The sequence below is a fragment of the Apium graveolens genome, chromosome 2, assembly GCF_009905375.1.
Source record: "Apium graveolens cultivar Ventura chromosome 2, ASM990537v1, whole genome shotgun sequence".
In the NCBI taxonomy this organism is placed as follows: Eukaryota; Viridiplantae; Streptophyta; class Magnoliopsida; order Apiales; family Apiaceae; genus Apium; species Apium graveolens.
In genome coordinates, this window is record NC_133648.1 from 143,054,409 (window position 1) to 143,073,525 (window position 19,117).

The following is a 19,117-nucleotide window of genomic DNA, read 5'->3' on the forward strand; positions in this document are numbered from 1 at the left end:
ATGATGATGATGGTGCCAATGGTTCTCCAAACATCACTTTCGAGTTTATTGAGGAGACGAAGGTTGTCACTCCTCAAACGGTAAGGGAAGCTCTTCATCTCCCTGCTCATAATTCGTACTCCACTTTCATTGGAGATGCTGAGATGAGAAGGTATTTCACTGAGATTGGCTATGATAAAGATATGAAGAACATGGGATAGTTGAAGAGGAATGGGCTGAGGAAGGAGTGGAACTTCTACTTCGATTGCAGCACCCGAGCCTTCAACAACAAGTGTACTAATTTCGATGCACTTCCCATAATGACACAACAAATTGGGTACTCTCTAATCCATGGTACTAACTATGATTTTGGTAGAGTAGTTCTTTGTTTTATAGGGGATAGACTAAAAGCTGATCCTAATGTAGTATATTATGCTAGATATTGTGAGTTAATTTTCAATATATGTTTTCCCAATACGCCAATCCCTGCTAATAAAATCATTTCAGTGTTTAAGCTCACAAAAAGGGCTTTCTTTGATATGATATCTAAGGATAAGGAGAAGGTTGCTTTTGCACCTCTCAGGTTGCGACTCTCTTACAGGAACTTGCTAATTACAAGATTTCTTTTTATATATTGCAAAATCTACAAAGTGCTAAGCTACAAGAAATTACTGTTGGGAACCTCCCGATAGCTAACCCAGGCATCACAACCCAAACACTTCCTCAAACAAAATCCACCTCAGATGCCTCCCAAAAGACACCTGTATTAAAAGGAAGAAACAAGCAAAATCTGATGATCCTATTGAGAACCCATAGAACATTATTTCCCAGTCTTCTAGGCCTTATGGTCAGAGAGCAATTTTGAAGTTTGCACAAGACACAGGTACCAATGCTATTGCTAATGTTATTGCTGGAAAGTTTAGTGGTTCCAAAGTACAAGTTTCTCCTTCGTCTAAACCATCAGAAATTGTTAAGAGAAAGCTTGTACTTGCTGAGTTAGAATCAGAAGATGAGGACAATGCTACCTTGTCATTCAAATTCAAGAAGATAAATTATAATTCTACTCAGATACTAGTTGTATTATCAACTAATGAGGGCACATCAAATCATGATCTTGTAACTACTGAATCAATCCCAAGACCAAGGAAAAAGAAGTTGGTCGAGACTTATTTTGCTCAACAATAGCCGAAGCTCAAACAGGAAATAGCAGAGGAGGGACATGATACAATTATATCAGCACAATCAATTACTAATGCTCAGAAAAATATAACTGCTGATGCACCTATCATAATTTCTGATTCTCCAGTGAAGCTAAAGAGAAGAGTGAGAGAAGTTACTCATGAGCAAGTAGAGAAAATAGAAAAGAGGCTGAAGAAACAAGGGAACTTTCATGGATCAAGCACACAAGAACCTATATATCAAAAGGATGCAGCAGCTACTACAAACTCTGATCTAGTCACACAAGAACCTACTACTCAAAGTAGTATAGCGGACATTAGAGATGTGAAACCTCTTGCTGCTAAGTCCATAGTAGAATGGCATGAAGCAGCTGCAGCTAAACTCCATAAAAAAGTCTATCGTCAAAGATTTCTGCAAGAGTTTGGATCCTCGAAGATTTAGGAAGATGGCTAGCTTACAACTTGAAGCTGAAAAGGAGTCTGATACTAACAATGAGAAGATGAGTACACAGAACCTGGGTTTCAAAGTAATCGAGCAACTCTTAGATCTCCAGTCACATAAAAACCATTACCTCAAAGTAGTACTATTTTATATAGTAGTAATGGCCTACCCAAGATAATGGGAATTTGGCTATCCTCTTCCATGTTCAATACCACAAAGTCTACAAGAATGTATAATTTTCCAACCCTAACAAGCACATCTTTTAAAATGCCCAATGCATATTTTATGGAACGATCTGCCATTTACATTGTCATTTGTATGTATTTTAACTCTCCCATATTTAATTTTTGAACAATTGAGAGAGGCATGACAGACACGCTAGCGCCTAAGTCACATAAAGCTTTTTCAATAAATAATGCACCTAAATGACAGGGGATTGAAATAATTTCGGGATCTTTAAATTTAGGTAGAGACTTATTTTGTAAAATAACACTACACTCTTCAGTAAAAGCAACTGTCTCCACCTCACCAAAAGATCTTTTCCTTGTCAAAATATCCTTTAAAAACTTTGCATATGATGGAACTTGAGAAATTAAATCTATGGAAGGAACTTTTACCTCAAGATTCTTGACAAGTATCATGAACTTACCAAACTGCTGATCAACCTTTGTTCATTTCATCCTGCTAGGGAAAGGCAACTTAGGTACAAATGGTAGAGGAGCATTTATAATCTTCTCGTTATTATCTTTCTTGCTTCCTTTAGTTCCACCCTCATTTCTTTTATCAACAATATCTTCTTCCTTGTCATCTTTACTGGTTTCCTTCTCTTGCTCATCAAACACATCAGTAGTAGGAATTGGAGGACCGTCATAGGTAAGACCACTCATAAGAGAAATAACATTCACATTCTCATTTGGATTTGTTGGTTGTGATGGTAAAGATCCGAGTTGCCTTGTAGTTGAAGAACTATCCAATTGTGCAATCTGAGTTTCCATCATCTTGTTATGGACTGTCATATCTTTAATCTCTTGCATCAGTAATTTCGGCCTCTCATTTGTCTGATCAGATTGTGCGGCTTGACTAGCTTGAGGAGAATAATTTTGAGGAGGCTTCTAAAATCCAGGAGGATTCATTGGTCCCCGAGAAGGCCTATATTGTTGTTGTTGAGAATGCTAATAAGATTGCTGATATTGTTGTTGCTGATTTGGCAAAGGAAGATTTTGAGCATTGTTGTTCCTCTATGAAAAGTTTGGATGATCTCCCCAATCCGAATTATATGTGTTGGAGTTCGGATTGTACTATTGCCTTTGTTGAAAAACATTTGCTTGCTCCTTCTCAAAATTTTGTGAATTCTAAAAATTATAAGAGCATTCATTAACCAAGTGGCCTTGAACACCATGATAACAATATTATTCATAAGAGTCATTGATGACAATGCATTAATACTGATGGGAGGAGGAGATGATTGTCAAGTCTTTAAAGAAAAAATTGCCTGAGTTAATGCAGCAAGCTAAGATGATAAGAGATAATAAGCCTCCATTTCACGTTTCCCCCCTTCTTAGGTGCTCTCGGGTTATTGAAGGGAAGGATAGCTAAATTTGCAAGAAACATATATGCATCATCAACTCCTTTGTCTAGAAATACACCACATGCATCATTATCAACTATACCATTTATTTCAAGGTCAAGACCATTGTAGAAACATTTAATCAGAAACCACTTCTGAAGACCATGATGAGGGCATGCATGTTGAAGGTCTTTGAATTTCTCAAAAGCATCTTTCAGACACTTTTTATACTCTTGTTTGAAACCCGTCATCCTTTCTATCAAATCATCAGTTCTATTTGAGAGGGAAAAAATCGGTTAAGAAAGCTTAAGCAATTGCATTCCACTCAGTCACATTGATATCATTCAACCATTTTTTGAGATTTGTCACGAAGAGAAAACCCGAACAACATGACTTACAGTTGGTCTGCAGTGATACCATGATGTTTGATGGTAGATCAGAGTTGTTGAAATCTTTGCAGATAAAGTGTAGGGTCTTCAGAGGGAAGACCATCAAACTGATTATGCTAGATCATAGTGAGCAACGGCGGTTTGATCTTAAAGTTTGTTGCTTCAATATTTGACATAGCTAGGCCAGTAGGCACACCACTCGGAGAGGGTTGTGAATAGTTCTTCAAATATTTAATAGGAAGTTCTGCCATTTTGATCTTTGAATCACCAATCTTTTGCTGCCTTTCTTTTCTTACTCGATTTATACATTACTAACAAGTAATCCTAGAATCCGTACTAAGATGAGTTATTTCGGCTTCTTTGTGGATTTGGGCATCAACAACTAAAACAAGAAAAAACGGTGAAATATTCCTCAATTGGAAAGTAAACCTCCAATGAAAAAAAAAGAAACAATCTAAAAAAATCAAACTAAAATCTATAGAAACTAGACGTCTCCCCGGCAGCAGCGCCAAAAACTTGACGTATTATTTTATAATACCACAAGTGCACGGTGTCTGTTGTTAATAGATACGGGAAAATACGGGTCGTATCCACAAGGAAACTGTTGTGAGATTTTTAATCTAACTATTATGAATTGTTTCCAAGAGAAAATGAATATCAAAGGATAATTAACTAAATACTAGTGCAAATTACATATGTTTAAGAATCAATTAACTAAAGTTCTAGGGCAATTAAGGTCCACCATGCTTATACCAAAATAGTCACAAAAATATAGCAATTCATTCGATCAAGTAATTTGAGCAATTGTTAATCTTACTCAGGAATTAATACTTATAAAATCCCAATGATGCTCTCGCACTCACAGTCATTCTACTAGTCGTATGTGTGCCTCTAATGAGTAAAATCTCTCGATCCATTGCCCCTATTTGCAAATAGTTAATTCACGATATTGTCCAAGTACACAGATTAAACAATAAAATATATCGAATAGAATTACTCTTTACCCATTAAACTACTAACAAAATCAAGATATAATCATGGCACAAACATGGCTTCTCTTTTATGCCATAGAATAGAACTACTCACTCATATTGACATCAAAAGCAACGAGAATAATGGAGAAAGCCATGTAAAAATAATATCAATCAAATAAGAAGAGATAATAATACCTTAAATTTTATATAAATGAAGAAAAATAAACCCAAGCTAAAAACCAAGCGTATACAATGGAAGAGAAGAAGAATCTCAACCCTAGCTATGCAGATACGTACGTGTGTATTCTCTCTCTTCAACTAATGATCCAAAACTAATACTAAAATCTTAAAATCTGTCTAATAATAATATCTAATCCTGCTTTTATATTAAAAGTATTTTTAATGTTGTAATAATAATACAAAAAGAAGTCCTTAATGGAGTAAGATTTTAGTGTAAAATTCGCAACTATTTTTGCTCCTCAGTTTCTGGTCTCTTCCAGTGGGATTTTTCTTCTGGGCCTATCTCTGAGTTAAGGAAAATCTCACAAACTTCGCGTGGACTATAAGATCATCACAAACGAACTTCTGGATCTCAAGATACGGTCCAAACAATATTTGCAGCCCGTGTAGCGTAATAAAATGAATTTTTTTATATTTTAACTCCAAAATAGATACTTTTGCTCCAAATCCTTTTAAGTCAATCATTCTTTATTTCCTACAATAAAATATTAAAACCTATTAAATAAATATGCAAATCAATGCAAAATTTATTTAATATGACGATAACAATAACATTATATCAAAAATATATAAAAATATATTATATCGGTACAAAGCCTATACTTTTACATGATCGAACTATAACCAGGACCAAATCTTGATTATTTTTTAAAATTCGGGTCAAGTGCTAACAACCCGCCAAAAATCAAGTTACAACTTTCATATTCATTATTAAATAAATTTGCCTTATAAAAGTGTCCAACACAATAATTTCTATAGATGTCCATGTTACAAACACCCTATTTTATTCATGTGACGTCCTCATTAAACTAAGAAACTAAATAACTAAATTAGATAGTAAAAAATGTATTTCAGCTCGATATATAGATATCTGATACAATTTTTAATAAATATTAAAATTTAGTGTATTTTCAAAAATCGAGTTAAATTCTCATGTTAAGTTCAAAATAAATTTAAATGTATTGGTCCAAATAAAAAAATAAATACAGTTATGAACTATTGGTAAATTTAATAGTAATCCGTTTATCTCAAAAAAATATTTTTTTGACTTTTTACGGTAAATTTAACGGAACAACTAAAATTTTACATTCTATTCTAGATATAAATTCCATATACTTTAAAATTTCAATTTTTATACTTATTTTGTATCGTGTAATGTATAGTATGTGTTATTGTCAAAATTAATCGAACTGAATTTAAAATTTTAAGCAAATTAAAAATATAAGACGGGAGAATAATACATATGTTCATAATTAATTTTATTATCTTGTTATTCTTGATTTGAGATAATATCCAAATATATGATGTATAATTATATATTAATTGTGATCTTAATCTCAAATTGTTATTAATTAATTAATTAATTATTTTATATTAAACGTATATTATGTGTAATACATTGGGATTAAAAATATTTATTAATCTATTTTACATATTAACTTATTATGTTTCATTAAATGATCAAGATTCCATCGTAGATTTATAATATTTGATTTCAATCTTCATCGTATCATGGGTATTGAATGAAATATCACATATATGTTAATTGAAATATATTATATAATAATACAATACAGTGTAGCAAATGTAAAAAAAGATTATTAAAATTTATTTGTAAGCCTCAATAATTGATATACCAAATATTTATTCTTCCCAAAACACACAAGCACATCTAATATGCGTATGATTGACAACACATATGGTTGATTTGCAATTATCGATGAAATGCAATTTACATTTATAGATCTTTTCGAAAAGAAAAACAAGTTATAAAATGCACAGTTCCAAATTATGGATATAGAATATAGATAATATCAATTTATATTAAAAAGAAAAACATGTCCGGGCGATTCAAGATCTTTATATTTTTTCAACTTCTTACATTAATCATTGTCGTCCTCAAATTTTGTAAGTGGTAAGCTATAACAATGTATTTCTCATAATATTGAATAATGAATTATATTTATGAATTTTACTTGATATGCACAAAGTTTCAGAATAATATTCTTGATATAACATTAAGTTATTTTACGATATTTCAATGGTTTACATATTAAATTTGTCACTGGATTGTAGACCATATGACATTTTGTTCACTGATCTCACAAGTTATCATTTGATTAAGTTGGTCTAATTATCAATTTTTTCATCTTTAAATTTTAAAAATAGGTCTATATATATTTTAAAATTAAAAATATGAGAAAAAAATGGCCAATAAGATTATATATAAAATTTTGTTCTTAGGATTTATCATGAAAAAGACAAAAGATTTACTTTTATTTTAAAAAAAACTTTACTGGCATCACTCCAAGTCGTAAGCAAATCACTGTATTAGACTATTAGCCCATAGGGAAAATTATATAATATTTGGGGGTAAACCAGTACAAACCTTCCAAATAAACAGATGTGATAAACCACAATATCTACATGTTAGTATTAAGAAAATCAACGTGTGTTCATGCAGTTATATATATATATATAATTCACATACATAATATTGACTTCAAATAAAATCACTTTATTATAGCATCAGAAACAAGCTTCATCACCTACGACCTATTCTGGAAACACTTATCTCATAAAATTTTAATCCGTCTCCTTGAGTGGATTGTCCCTTGTGAATGTACGACCCTGCAAGGCCCGAGACTTTTTCTAGCAATGTTTCGCAAAGCAGAGGTATGACTTTTGAGTTTTAATTTACGAGGGTTTTATTAGAAAATAAAATGTATAGTCCTTCATCATTTATTTGAAGTGTATGAAAAATATCACTTGAAGCCACTTATATTCAATGATTGTTTAGACTGTTGAGTGATGAAATATTTTGCACTGTTTACCTTTTTTCTTTTCGGTCTTTAATGATTTTGGTTATATGTGATCTTTGAGTTAAAAATATGTCAATACTAATTATAATTTTTGTAGGTCCGATATTTATGAGTATAAGGTAATTGAAACTTGTTGTATTTTAAATCGACATGTCTCCATCCAACTTCAGTGATCTCGTATTAAAGTGTCAATACAAGGTTATTATATTCATGGCAGCGACATGTAGTTAACAATATAGGTACATCAATTGAGACATATGTATTTTAAAATATGTTATAGTGTTGGTCGTGTTTGATATATGCCAGACGGATTATTTTCTGGTATAAGGATCAACGTAGCATTATTTTAATCATTGTCGGCTTTTATTCGTAAATAATTTCAACCTTTTTACATATACTTATTAAATAATAATATTTGTTCATTTTCAACCCCACCTCTTTTATCTGATCTGATAGGTTAGAGGCCATCTAAATCAACTGGGTCCACAGATTTTGTCGGCAAGCACACATCTTTGATCAAGTTAATAAATTTGACACGATTTTTATCGGCAAGCACGCATCTTGAAAATCTGGGTGATCAACAAATTTTGTGAATACTTATGTCAAATTTCATGTATGTCAAGTCCAGAAAATAATAACTCATCTTTGATAAGTTAATAAATTTGACACATATGAGTTATTGAATTAATTTTATAAATAATATTAAAGACATTTTATTGATATAAGAAATTTTAAGCATTCCATCTTATTGATCAGATGTCTTTGTCGAACTGGTAATTTAAATTGACTAAACCTACGCAGTAAATCTGTTCATATAGCTAAATGAGAAGTATTTTTTTTAAAAAATAGGTTAGGTTCCAAATTTATATTAACCTGAAGTATTTCAAATTTTTCTTAAAAAAAATTGAGTCAAACTATGCTTTCGAATTGATCTGAAGTACACCGACTTTTTATAATTGTAATACACACACACATACTTATATATGAAATTATATTTTTGGTATATTTTATAAAGGATTTTGTAGAATTTACTATAAAAAAGGTTTAAAATAAATTTTTACAATTAAAAATGATTAATAAAAAATTAATGATTTGTTAATGTATTATGTTACTTCCTCACAAAATATATTATGTTTGAACTTGTATTTAAATTCAATTTGTTTAAATTAACTCCACAAATAATCTTGTAAATATATTTAACAAATAAGAAAAAAGGTAACAATAAATTATATATAAAGTTTTGTTCTTAGATTTTATCAAGGAGAAAGACAAAAGATTTACTTTTATTTAAAAAAAAACTTTACTGGCATCACACCGGGTCGTAAGCAAATCACTGTATTAGCCCATATGAAAAATTATACAATGCTTGGATAGAAACCCGTACAAACCTTTTTAATTAGCCCATGTGATAAACCACAGTCTCGACCTGTTAGTATTATGCAAATCATTGTGTGCTCATGCAATTATATATATATATATATATATATATATATATATATATAATTTACATATATAATATTGACTTCAAACAAAATCACTTGTATTATAACATCAGAAACAAGCTTTATCATCCACGACCAATTATGAAAACACTTATTTTATAAACTTTTAATCCATCTCTTTAAGCGAATTGTACCTTGTGAATATATTACCCCTATGATAAACCAACCCACATGAAAGGAATCTTCTTCAATTCCCTTCCATTTCTCCAACATGTCGGGATTGAGGACCGTACTAAGATTCATATGGGGTTCCAACCTAACCTAACCCCGATTTTTTTATCTGATCTGATAGATTAGACACCACATCAAAATCAACTAGGTGCATAACTTATGCCGCCAAGCACACATTTTTTAACGACTCTTGTAAAATTCCATGCATGTGTAGCCAAAAAAATAAAGCTAAAGTTATTGACATGTCAATACATATTAGTTATTGAATTGATCGTGTAAAAATATCAAACATATTTTATTGATATAGGACATTAGAAGCATTTAACCATAATGAAAAGATGTCTTCGTCGAGCTCGTAATTTAAATTGATTAAATCTACACAGTGAATCGATTCACATAGTCGAATGATGAATATTTTTCAAAAAATGGTCCATATTTCAAATTTAAATAAAGCTAAAGTATTTCAAGTATTTGTTTTTTTTAAAATGGGTCAAATTATTATTCAAATGAAGTACACTAACTTTATATACTGTGTGTTTGTGTGTGTATGTGGTTAGAGCAAAGGACTGAAAATATCCTTAAAAAAAGCTCTTAAGACATTCCTACCAAACACGATGTTGTCAACGCTTTTCCGGGCCGAACCGGAATTCTTTATTCTATTACAAAGGGCAGGCTGCTATTCTTTTTTCAATAAATTTTAATAGAAATTAGTATAATTTAGTTTACCTAAAAAGGTTTAAAATACATTTTAAACCTTAGAAATGATTAATAAATAAAATATTGATTTGTTAATATATTATTTTTAAACTTATATTTAATTCAATTTGTTAAAATTAATTCTAAAAATAGTCCAATAATTGATGTTTAAAGTTAAATGTGATATCTTAATATAAAACGACACACACATATTATATATATATTGAAAAACACAAGTGACAACTTGGTATAGTGTTATGGAGATATATTTGTGAATGAGTAGACCCAGGATTGTTTTCCATTAACAATATTTTTTTTATATTCAGTAAACACATGGGCAAATAATTTATTTCATGAGAATAAAATATCCCACCATTTTTATCCCCATGTTCTACTATTATGACCAGCATTTCTAGAAAATGGCATGTACCACCACATTCCTACTTTAGTCCAAAATTTTAGGTAAGGAAAGACCTATAAAATTTAAGACTTATTGTAACTTATTCAAAATAGAAAAAAAAATTGCTACTAACATATTCGAAATAAAAAGAAAACTAAATTATAATAACTATATATAAATGAAGATTTTTCGAAGATGTATGATATTTAGATAGCTCAAGTGATTAAGAGTTTATCCTCTGTCGTCCCTGTTGTCCCAGGGCTCGGTTTGATCCTCGCTCACCCCGAGAATTAATAAGAACAATACTACTTTGTAAGGTTACAAGCCATATTTGTAAAAAGAAAATATTTGCATGCAAACAGCTAGAAAAAACCCATGGCCATGGGAGGTAGAGAGGACGATAGACCCTCCATGTACAAATTTTTAATATTGGTTACCGTAACGTTCTTTTTTTATTTAATTTTGCAGGTTGTCGGCTCTCGAGTGTAAAGTCCCAAATTTTAGGTTTGGAAAGACCTATATTAATTAAAACTTATTTTAACTTATTCAAAATAAAAAGAACAATAAATTACTACTAATATATTCGAAATGGAAAAGACTTATAATAATTAAAACTTATTTAAACTTATTCGAAATAGAAGAAAAATAAGTTACTACTAACATATTCAAAATAGAAAAAAGAAAAATAAATTATGACAACTTTTTTTTAAGAAAACAGACATTTCATTACTCAAAATATGCATCACATATCACCGAATCCAACATATTTCGCGAAAGATTCATAACATTTATAAGTGAATTTAGCTCACATGGGATACATGCCAATAATGGGATGCCCTATTTGCTAATCTTCTAACATGTTGAGCGTAGATATCAATTCTAACGGCTAAAATTGATCGGCAAACATTAATACTATGGCCAACCTCCGATTGGAACACTGTAGTACCGTTGATGGCTTGAACTGGCAAGAGAGAATCAGACTCAATGCAGATGTCAGTGATGCCTTTTGAAGTAATCCATACCATAGCTTCTTCGATACCAGTTGTCTCCGCTTCCATAACCGAAACTGGCCTGTTAAGCTTTATAGTTCTACCCACCAAGAAGAAACCAGTGTGGTCTCTAAGGAGCATTCCTATGGTGAAACTTATCGACCCTTTAACAATGTCTGCATCAACATTAACTTTGTACTTTCCTCGATCTAGTCTAACCCATTTAACATTCTCTTTGTTGTTAGATGAAGTATGCACTTGATAGAGATTCTGAACCTGGGACACAGCCTTTTTCCAGTCATGAAGCTACTTCAAACCCTAATCTACTGCAAAATCAGGAGTGATATTCTTCTCTTCCAATACCTTTTTATTACGAAAGAACCAGATGGCCCAGAGAATCATGGCTAATTTAGTAGTTTGGTCGTGACTTCCAGCCGCCAATGTGTTAATTAACCAATTTGACACATCATCAACCTCCCACAAATTAAAAGAAAAACCTGCATATTGCCAACACTGTGAGCCAACCTCACAATTTAAAAACTTTTTATTCATGGTGCACATTGGACAAATGAGAGGGACCACAATACGTCTTCTTTGTAGAGTGGATCAAACAGGAATATTATTTCTATAAAATCTCCTTCGAAAAAATTTACCTTGGATGGAATCTGCATCTTCCAAATTTTTCTCCAACCATTAGAACTCTCATTAGGCAGTTGCTGTGTATTATTTTCATGCCACAACCTGTAACTGTAACCTGATTTAACAGTATACTAACCATTTTTGTTGTGAATCCAAGACATTGTGTCATCTATACTAACCTGAGGAATCCGCATACGCAAAATGGCTTCTGCATCACTTTCATCAAACAAATTTATGACTTTCTCCCTATCCCAACCTTCAGTGTTTTGATAAAATAAATTAGCCACCTTCATATTGCTATCAATATTTGAAACAACATCAATCATAAAACCATTTTTCCCTGTAACCCAAGGATCTTTAGCTACCATGATATCCCAACCATTTCCCACCACCCATTTGAAACCTCTCTTTAATTCCTCCTTTGCTGCAAATATACTAGACCAAACAAAACTGGATCCTCCATCTCAAGTTGCATTTAGGATATGAGATTTGGGACAGTACCTGGACTCAAACACCCGAGCAGCTAATGATTAAGTTTTGTGAATGAAGTTCCACACATTTTCCCCCAGCATTGCTAAATTATAAACGTATAAGATATGAAAGTCTAACCCCCCTTTTGCTTTTGTATTGCTCAATCCATCCCATGACATCCATCAAATTCCTTTAGTAGTTGTAGATGAAGAACTCCACCAAAAACCATTAAGAATGCGCTCAATTTCCTGGCATAATTTCTTTTGGAGCAAAAAACATGACATGCAATACGAAGCAATAGCAGTGGCCACATTTTTTAACAGGACGGCCTTGCCAGCTTTTGATAAAAGCTTCATATTCTACCCCTTAACTCTTTTCCATATTTTGTCCTCCAAGAAACTGAACACAGAAGTTTTCAACTTGCCTACTAGTGAAGGTAATCCCAGATAAATCCCAGTAGAAAAATCATTTGTTACCCCTAGCACATTCATAATTTCCAGTTGTTTATCTCTGCGGACATTAGAGCTGAAGAACACCCCTGATTTATCATAATTAATAGCTTGGCCAGATGAAGTTTTATAAGAATTAAGGATCTCTTTAATTTTATTTGCTTCCCCATGATCAGGTCTAAAGACTAAAAAGCTATCATCAGCAAATAAAAGATGTGTAATAGGCGGAGATGAACGACTTACTTTGCAACCATGAATGTAACTGCAATCTTCTGCTTGCTTTATATCTCCTCACAACCTCTCCACACAAAATAAGAACAAATACGGGGGAAGACGATCCCCTTGACGCAACCCCCATTTCGACTTTAAAAGATCTATTACCGATCCATTGAAGCAAAAAGAATAATTCACTGTTCTTACACACATCTTTACCCACTGAATCCACTACGAACAGATCCCATTAAATGCATTCTTGCGTTCAAAAAATCCCAATCGACCCTATTATATACTTTGCTGATATCAAGTTTAAGTTCTACTTCACCTGCACCACCAGAGTGCTTTCTCTTTATGTGATGAATGATTTCAAATTCCACAAGCACGTTATCAGTAACATTTCTTCCAGGCACAAACGCAGATTGGTTCTCAAAAATAATTTTCAGGAAGGATTACTTTAAGTCTATTAGCCAGGACCTTAGCAAGTATCTTGTAGAGCAAATTACAATTGAAAATAGGCCGAAGATCTGTCATTCGATCAACATTTTCCTTTTTAGGAATAAGGACAACATTTGTAGCATTCAGATTAGCAGGGAATCTACACTGGATGAGCCATCCTTTACAAGTTTCAAAAACATATCTACCAAAACCCGGCCAAAATTATGGAAAGGAAGCCGGGTTTAAGCTGTCAGGTCCTAAAACTTTATCAGGATGCATACGGCCTTAGTAAATTCATCAAAAGAAAACTCAGTTATTAGGGAGGCATTTTGTTTATCTGTCACAAGTCGATCCATATTTTCTCAGTCACCGATAGTCTGGTATCTTGTTTACCAAACACACCCCTGAAATAATCCAAAAGTACCTTGTGCATATCAGCTTCCTTCGTTACAGTACCCTCATTAGTCTGAAGCTTTGAACCAAAATTAACTTTTGATGTGGGTTTTAGAATTTAAATAACAAGTACTGGAAAATGATAAATATATTTAAACCAATCTGATCTCTTTTACAGAAATGAAGATTGGAGAAATAACCAAGAAAATCAGCCAAATAAAAAGGCAATTCTGATAAGTGTATTTCTGGCTAGTTACAGGATAAGATAGAGAGAGAGAGCAACAACATGATAAATTAGCATAAAAACAAACTATACCACCTCATGTACTATATATTGTCCCCCTGCTTTTCATGAAATGAAATGCTACTAAAATTGACAAGAAATGTAAATGGCATCCTGATAGGTTGTTATGCAAGTAAAGTGGTCCCTCCTTCACTTCCTTTATTCTTTTCCTGCCATGTCACTGCTACAGGGTTGATTTGGCTGTCCCCATCAGCTGAGTCAGCCCGTATACTTGCATTTCCCTGTAATGTATCAATACTCCCCTGTGCAGAGGATCCTTGACCCCAAGGATCAAAATGAGGAAACTGCTGCATAATTGACTGAGCATCCTCTCACGTAGCCTCCTCTGGTGGTCTTTGGGACCATAAAATGAGCCACTGCACTTGTGCGACATTCTTTTTTTTCACTGTTCAAACTTCTTGGACCTTAACGGGCAATTTAGGCGGGCATTAACTATTGGTATCATATCTATCAGGGAGAGAAGTGTCCAGGCTGGTTGGAATGGGACCATGATGCAGTTTCAGGAGTGATACATGGAAGGTGGGGTGGATCCTTGATGTTGCTGGCAGCTGCAAGGTGTAAGCCACAGTTCCCATTTTTTTAGTACTGGATAAGGTCCAAAGTACTTTGGGGCAAGCTTCTGATGAGGTCGATTTGTTACCGAGGTCTGCCGGTACGGTTGTAATTTGAGATAGACCCAGTTGCCCACCTCAAACTACCTTTCTGAACATTTCTTGTCAGCTTGTTATTTCATCCAATTTTTTACCTTGTGTAGATTATTTTTCAACAACTGGATGGTGTTCTCTCTGGCTTGTAAGCATCTGTCTACCATTTCCGATCAGGCTAGACCCAGAAATGTATGGTTTATGAATTGGAGGCGGTTGTCCATACACCATTTCAAACGGAGTCTTCCTAATGGCAGTGTGGAAATTAGAATTATACCAGAATTCTGCTAAGGGAAGCCAATTAGTCCACTCCTTGGGGGTCTCATGGCACATACAACGCAAATACGTCTCCAGACATCGGTTGAGCACTTCTGTTTGGCCGTCCGTTTGTGGGTGGTAGGCAGTAGAAAGCTTCACTTGAACTCCTAGTAACTTCATGAATTCTGACCAAAACAGGCTTGTGAATATTTTGTCTCGGTCTGAGATTATGGTTTTTGGGTAGCCATATAAATGAAAGATAATATCCAGGAAGACTTTAGCTACTGTTAAAGCTGTGTAGGGGTGGGATAAGGCCAGAAAATGGGCGTATTTACTCATTCGATCAACAATCACCATTATCACTTCTTTACCATGTGATTTGGGGAGACCTTCTATGAAGTTCATGGAGATATCTTCCCACATCATATTGGGCACCTGTAGGGGTTGGAGCAGGCCTGGTGATGCACAATGGTTCTACTTGTATTTCTGGCATACAGAGCAACGCTTAATAAAATCAATCACTGTATCTTTCATCCTATGCCAGAAGAAGAGATTTTGAGCCCTTTTTAGAGTTGCATAAATCCCAGAATGGCCTCCTTGGCTTGAGTTATGCATCCAATTAAGAATCATGTTCTGTATAGTAGTATCACTACCCACCACCGGTTTTCCTTTGCGTAGCAAGATACCCTTGTCCCATTTATAATGAGGATGTGAAGTTGGATCTCGGTTTAACTCTGAAATAAGTTTACTGAGTTGGGTATCATTTTCCCAATGTGATTTTAACTCCTCCATCAATTGTGAATCTACAGATGACACTGCCATTGATAATAGCTGCAATCCATGTGTCCTCGACAAGGCGTCGGCCACTATGTTCTCCTTACCACTTTTGTATTCTACAGAGTAATCAAAGCCTGCTAGCTTAGATAACCATTTCTGTTGAAAAGGAGTTGATATTTTATGCTCTAACACGTATTTCAGACTTTCCTGGTCCGTTTTAATGATAAAGGGTAGACCTATCAAGTAATGTTGCCATTTAGTCACTGTAAAAACCACAGCTAGCAGCTCTCTTTCGTATGCGGATAAAAGTGCATTTTTTGGTGAAAAGGCCTTGTTGAGAAAGGCTATGGGGTGACCCTCTTGGAGCAAAACAACACCCATCCCTTGTGCAGAATCATCTGTCTCGATCGTGAAAGGTTTATTGAAATTAGGAAGGGCCAGAACTGTGGGAATCGACATTTTGACTTTAAGAGCATCCAGTGCTTTTTGTGCCTCGTCATTCCATTTAAAATCATCCTTGCGGAGCAGATCATTCAAGGGTTTACAAATCTTTCCATAATCTTGAATGAAACGCCGATAGTATCCTGTTAGACCGAGAAACCCTCGAAGCTGTTTGAGGTTGGTGGGTATGGGCCATTCCGAGATAGCTTGTATCTTATCCTCCTCAGTGTGTATACCCTTCTCTGATATAACGTGACCCAAGTTGTGAATTTCTGGCACCCCAAATGAGCATTTCTTCAAATTTGCTTGAAGAGAGTTGTCTTTCAAGAGTTGCATAACCATTTGTAAGTGGCTGAGATGTTCTGACCAAGATGAGCTGTAGATTAAGATATCATCGAAGAAGTCGAGAACTCCCTTCCTCAATAGGGGCTTAAAAATGTGGTTCATCAATGCTTGAAATGTAGAAGGTGCGTTGGTTAAGCCGAAAGGCACGACGACGTACTCGTAGTGACCCAGATGGGTTTTGAATGCCGTCTTGTATATGACTTGGGGAGAGACTCTAATCTGATGATAGCCTGATTTAAGGTCAATATTTGCAAAATATCCCGTACCGTGTAACTCATCTAGCAGCTCTTCGATGATCGGTATGGGAAATTTATCCTTCACTGTGGCTTTATTAAGGCTTCGATAGGCAATGCAAATTCTCCATCTCCCGTCTTTCTTCTTTACTAATATGATTGGAGCTGTAAAGGGACTACTACTGGGTCGAATTATCCCTTGTTCAAGCATTTCTTGAACCATTTCTTCAATGAAATTTTTCTGAATGATAGAGTATCTATAGGGTCTTAGATTGATTGGGTTTGTTCCTTCTTTAAGAGGAATTATGTGGTCAAACTGTTCTCGTTGTGGAGGGAGGTTCGTTAAGTCTTGAAACACAGAAGAGTCTTGTTGTAACACAGCAGTTAAATTAGCATCATTAGTCATTTCACAATTGTTCACAGTAGCTATTGCTTAAGGAGTATGTCCCACTGTTACAGGAATAATTTGTAGCATAGATAGTTCCCCAGTTGCTTGTACTAGCTTGTCTAGTTTCCTAGACTTTATGCCCTTCAGTTTCCTTCCTGTCATACCCCTGAGCCTCACCTTTTCTCCCTTATACGTGAATTGCATTTTTAACTTGGAGAAATCCCAGAGCACTGGTCCCAAGTGGGAGAACAACTGAACACCAAGAACTATGTCACTTCCATTCAGTGGTAGAAGCAGCACATCAGCTGTGAATGAAACTCCTTGCATCATCCATGAAAACTCCCGTATAATTTTATCACATATCAGTTGGCCTCCATCAGCTACTCTTACCCCCATAGGAGCAATTGACTCTACTGTGCAGTTCAGCTTCAAAGCCTTGTATGATCTAGTTGCTCCTCCTGCTCTGTTCCGTCAGTATCATCTTCCACCTCTATGTGAAAAAATTGGGGTTTCTTCCCTTTACATTTGTGACCCGGAATATACTTTTCATCACACCAGAAACACAAGTTCTTGGCCCTCTTCTCAGATAGTTCAGCAGGTGTTAAAGTGCGTCTTTTAATGGTAGAGGAAGCCGATAACGCCAACTAAGGTTTAGTGTTAATGGGTTTGGTATTAGAGATGGTGGACAGAGGTTTAGTGGTTGGTGTCGGTAAGAGAGGAGCCTTGGACGCACTCTGCTTCTGTCTGGATTTGATAGAGGCCTCTTGAAGTTTGGCAAGGCATAAGGCTTGTTGGATAGACTTTGGTGAAAACATCCTAACAGAGAGTTGAGCCTCATCATTCAGGCCACCTAAGTAACAACTTAACAAATATTCCTCTGAGAGGTTGAGTCTGCTAGTAAGGGCATCAAATTTATCATGATATTCTTGGACTGACCCTTGTTGTTTGAGGGCTTTTAAGTCAGCCATAGGGTCATCATACAGATCTCCAAACCTTACAGTGATGGCCTCTCTGTATTGACTCCAAGTTGGAAGCATGTCGTTAGCTCTTTGCATAAAAGTTTGATGCCACAAAAGAGCTTTACCCTCTAAATGAATAGCTGCCAACCTTACTTTCTGTGAGTCAGAGGTCTCATCAAGTTGAAAAAACTGGTTACATTTAAATAGCCAAGACCTTAAATCTGTCCCATCAAACTTTAGAAAATCTACTTTAGTCATTCGAGCTGCATAAGATACAAACTTATTACTATTTTCATGACTATTATTAGTCCCCTTCTCATGATTACCACCCCCAGAGGCAGATCCCTTTCCCTCATTAGTACTAATTTAGCCACTTGGGTAGAAAGGCCTAATAACAAATCATTCAGCTCTACTATTGATTTCGCGTTTTGCTCTGAGTGTCAAATAGGGTACGAAGATTTACCTCCATCCTACTGAGATCTGGAATTGAATGATCTCCGCCCTCATCATTAGAAGTGCCAGATCTTGTGATTCTGTTTGGCCCCATAGTCCAAGGATTGGAAAGATCTTATACCAGTGATGTGGGTTTTAGAATTTAAATAACAAGTACTGGAAAATGATAAATATATTTAAACCAATCTGATCTCTTTTACAAAAATGAAGATTGGAGAAATAACCAAGAGAATCAGCGAAATAGAAAGGCAATTCTGATAAGTGTATTTCTGGCTAGTTACAGGATAAGATCGAGAGAGAGAGCAACAACATGATAAATTAGCATAAAAACAAACTATACCACCTCCTGTACTATATATTGTC

The 19,117-nt window shown here is 34.4% G+C and overlaps 1 protein-coding gene across 1 annotated transcript; it reads right to left on the minus strand.

The window, feature by feature from the left end:
* Window positions 1–11,160: 11,160 nt before the first annotated feature.
* LOC141693936 (uncharacterized) lies at window positions 11,161–13,266 on the minus strand. The gene is made up of 5 exons (XM_074499126.1): window positions 13,152–13,266; window positions 12,168–12,412; window positions 12,003–12,065; window positions 11,713–11,862; window positions 11,161–11,625 (listed from the first exon to the last, which is right to left on the minus strand). The coding sequence occupies exons 1-5, from the start codon at window positions 13,264–13,266 to the stop codon at window positions 11,161–11,163; spliced, it is 1,038 nt and encodes a 345-aa protein (XP_074355227.1).
* Window positions 13,267–19,117: the final 5,851 nt, after the last annotated feature.

What these genes read in the sequence shown, in the direction of transcription:
- LOC141693936 (XM_074499126.1), bottom strand. Translation starts at nt 13,266, where the DNA reads ATGGGGGTTGCGTCAAGGGGATCGTCTTCCCCCGTATTTGTTCTTATT. An exon ending in TGCGTATGCGGATTCCTCAG is followed by an intron (nt 12,066 to 12,167) that starts GTTAGTATAGAT and finishes AATAATACACAG; the next exon opens with CAACTGCCTAATGAGAGTTC. An exon ending in GGTTCTTTCGTAATAAAAAG is followed by an intron (nt 11,626 to 11,712) that starts GTATTGGAAGAG and finishes GCTGTGTCCCAG; the next exon opens with GTTCAGAATCTCTATCAAGT.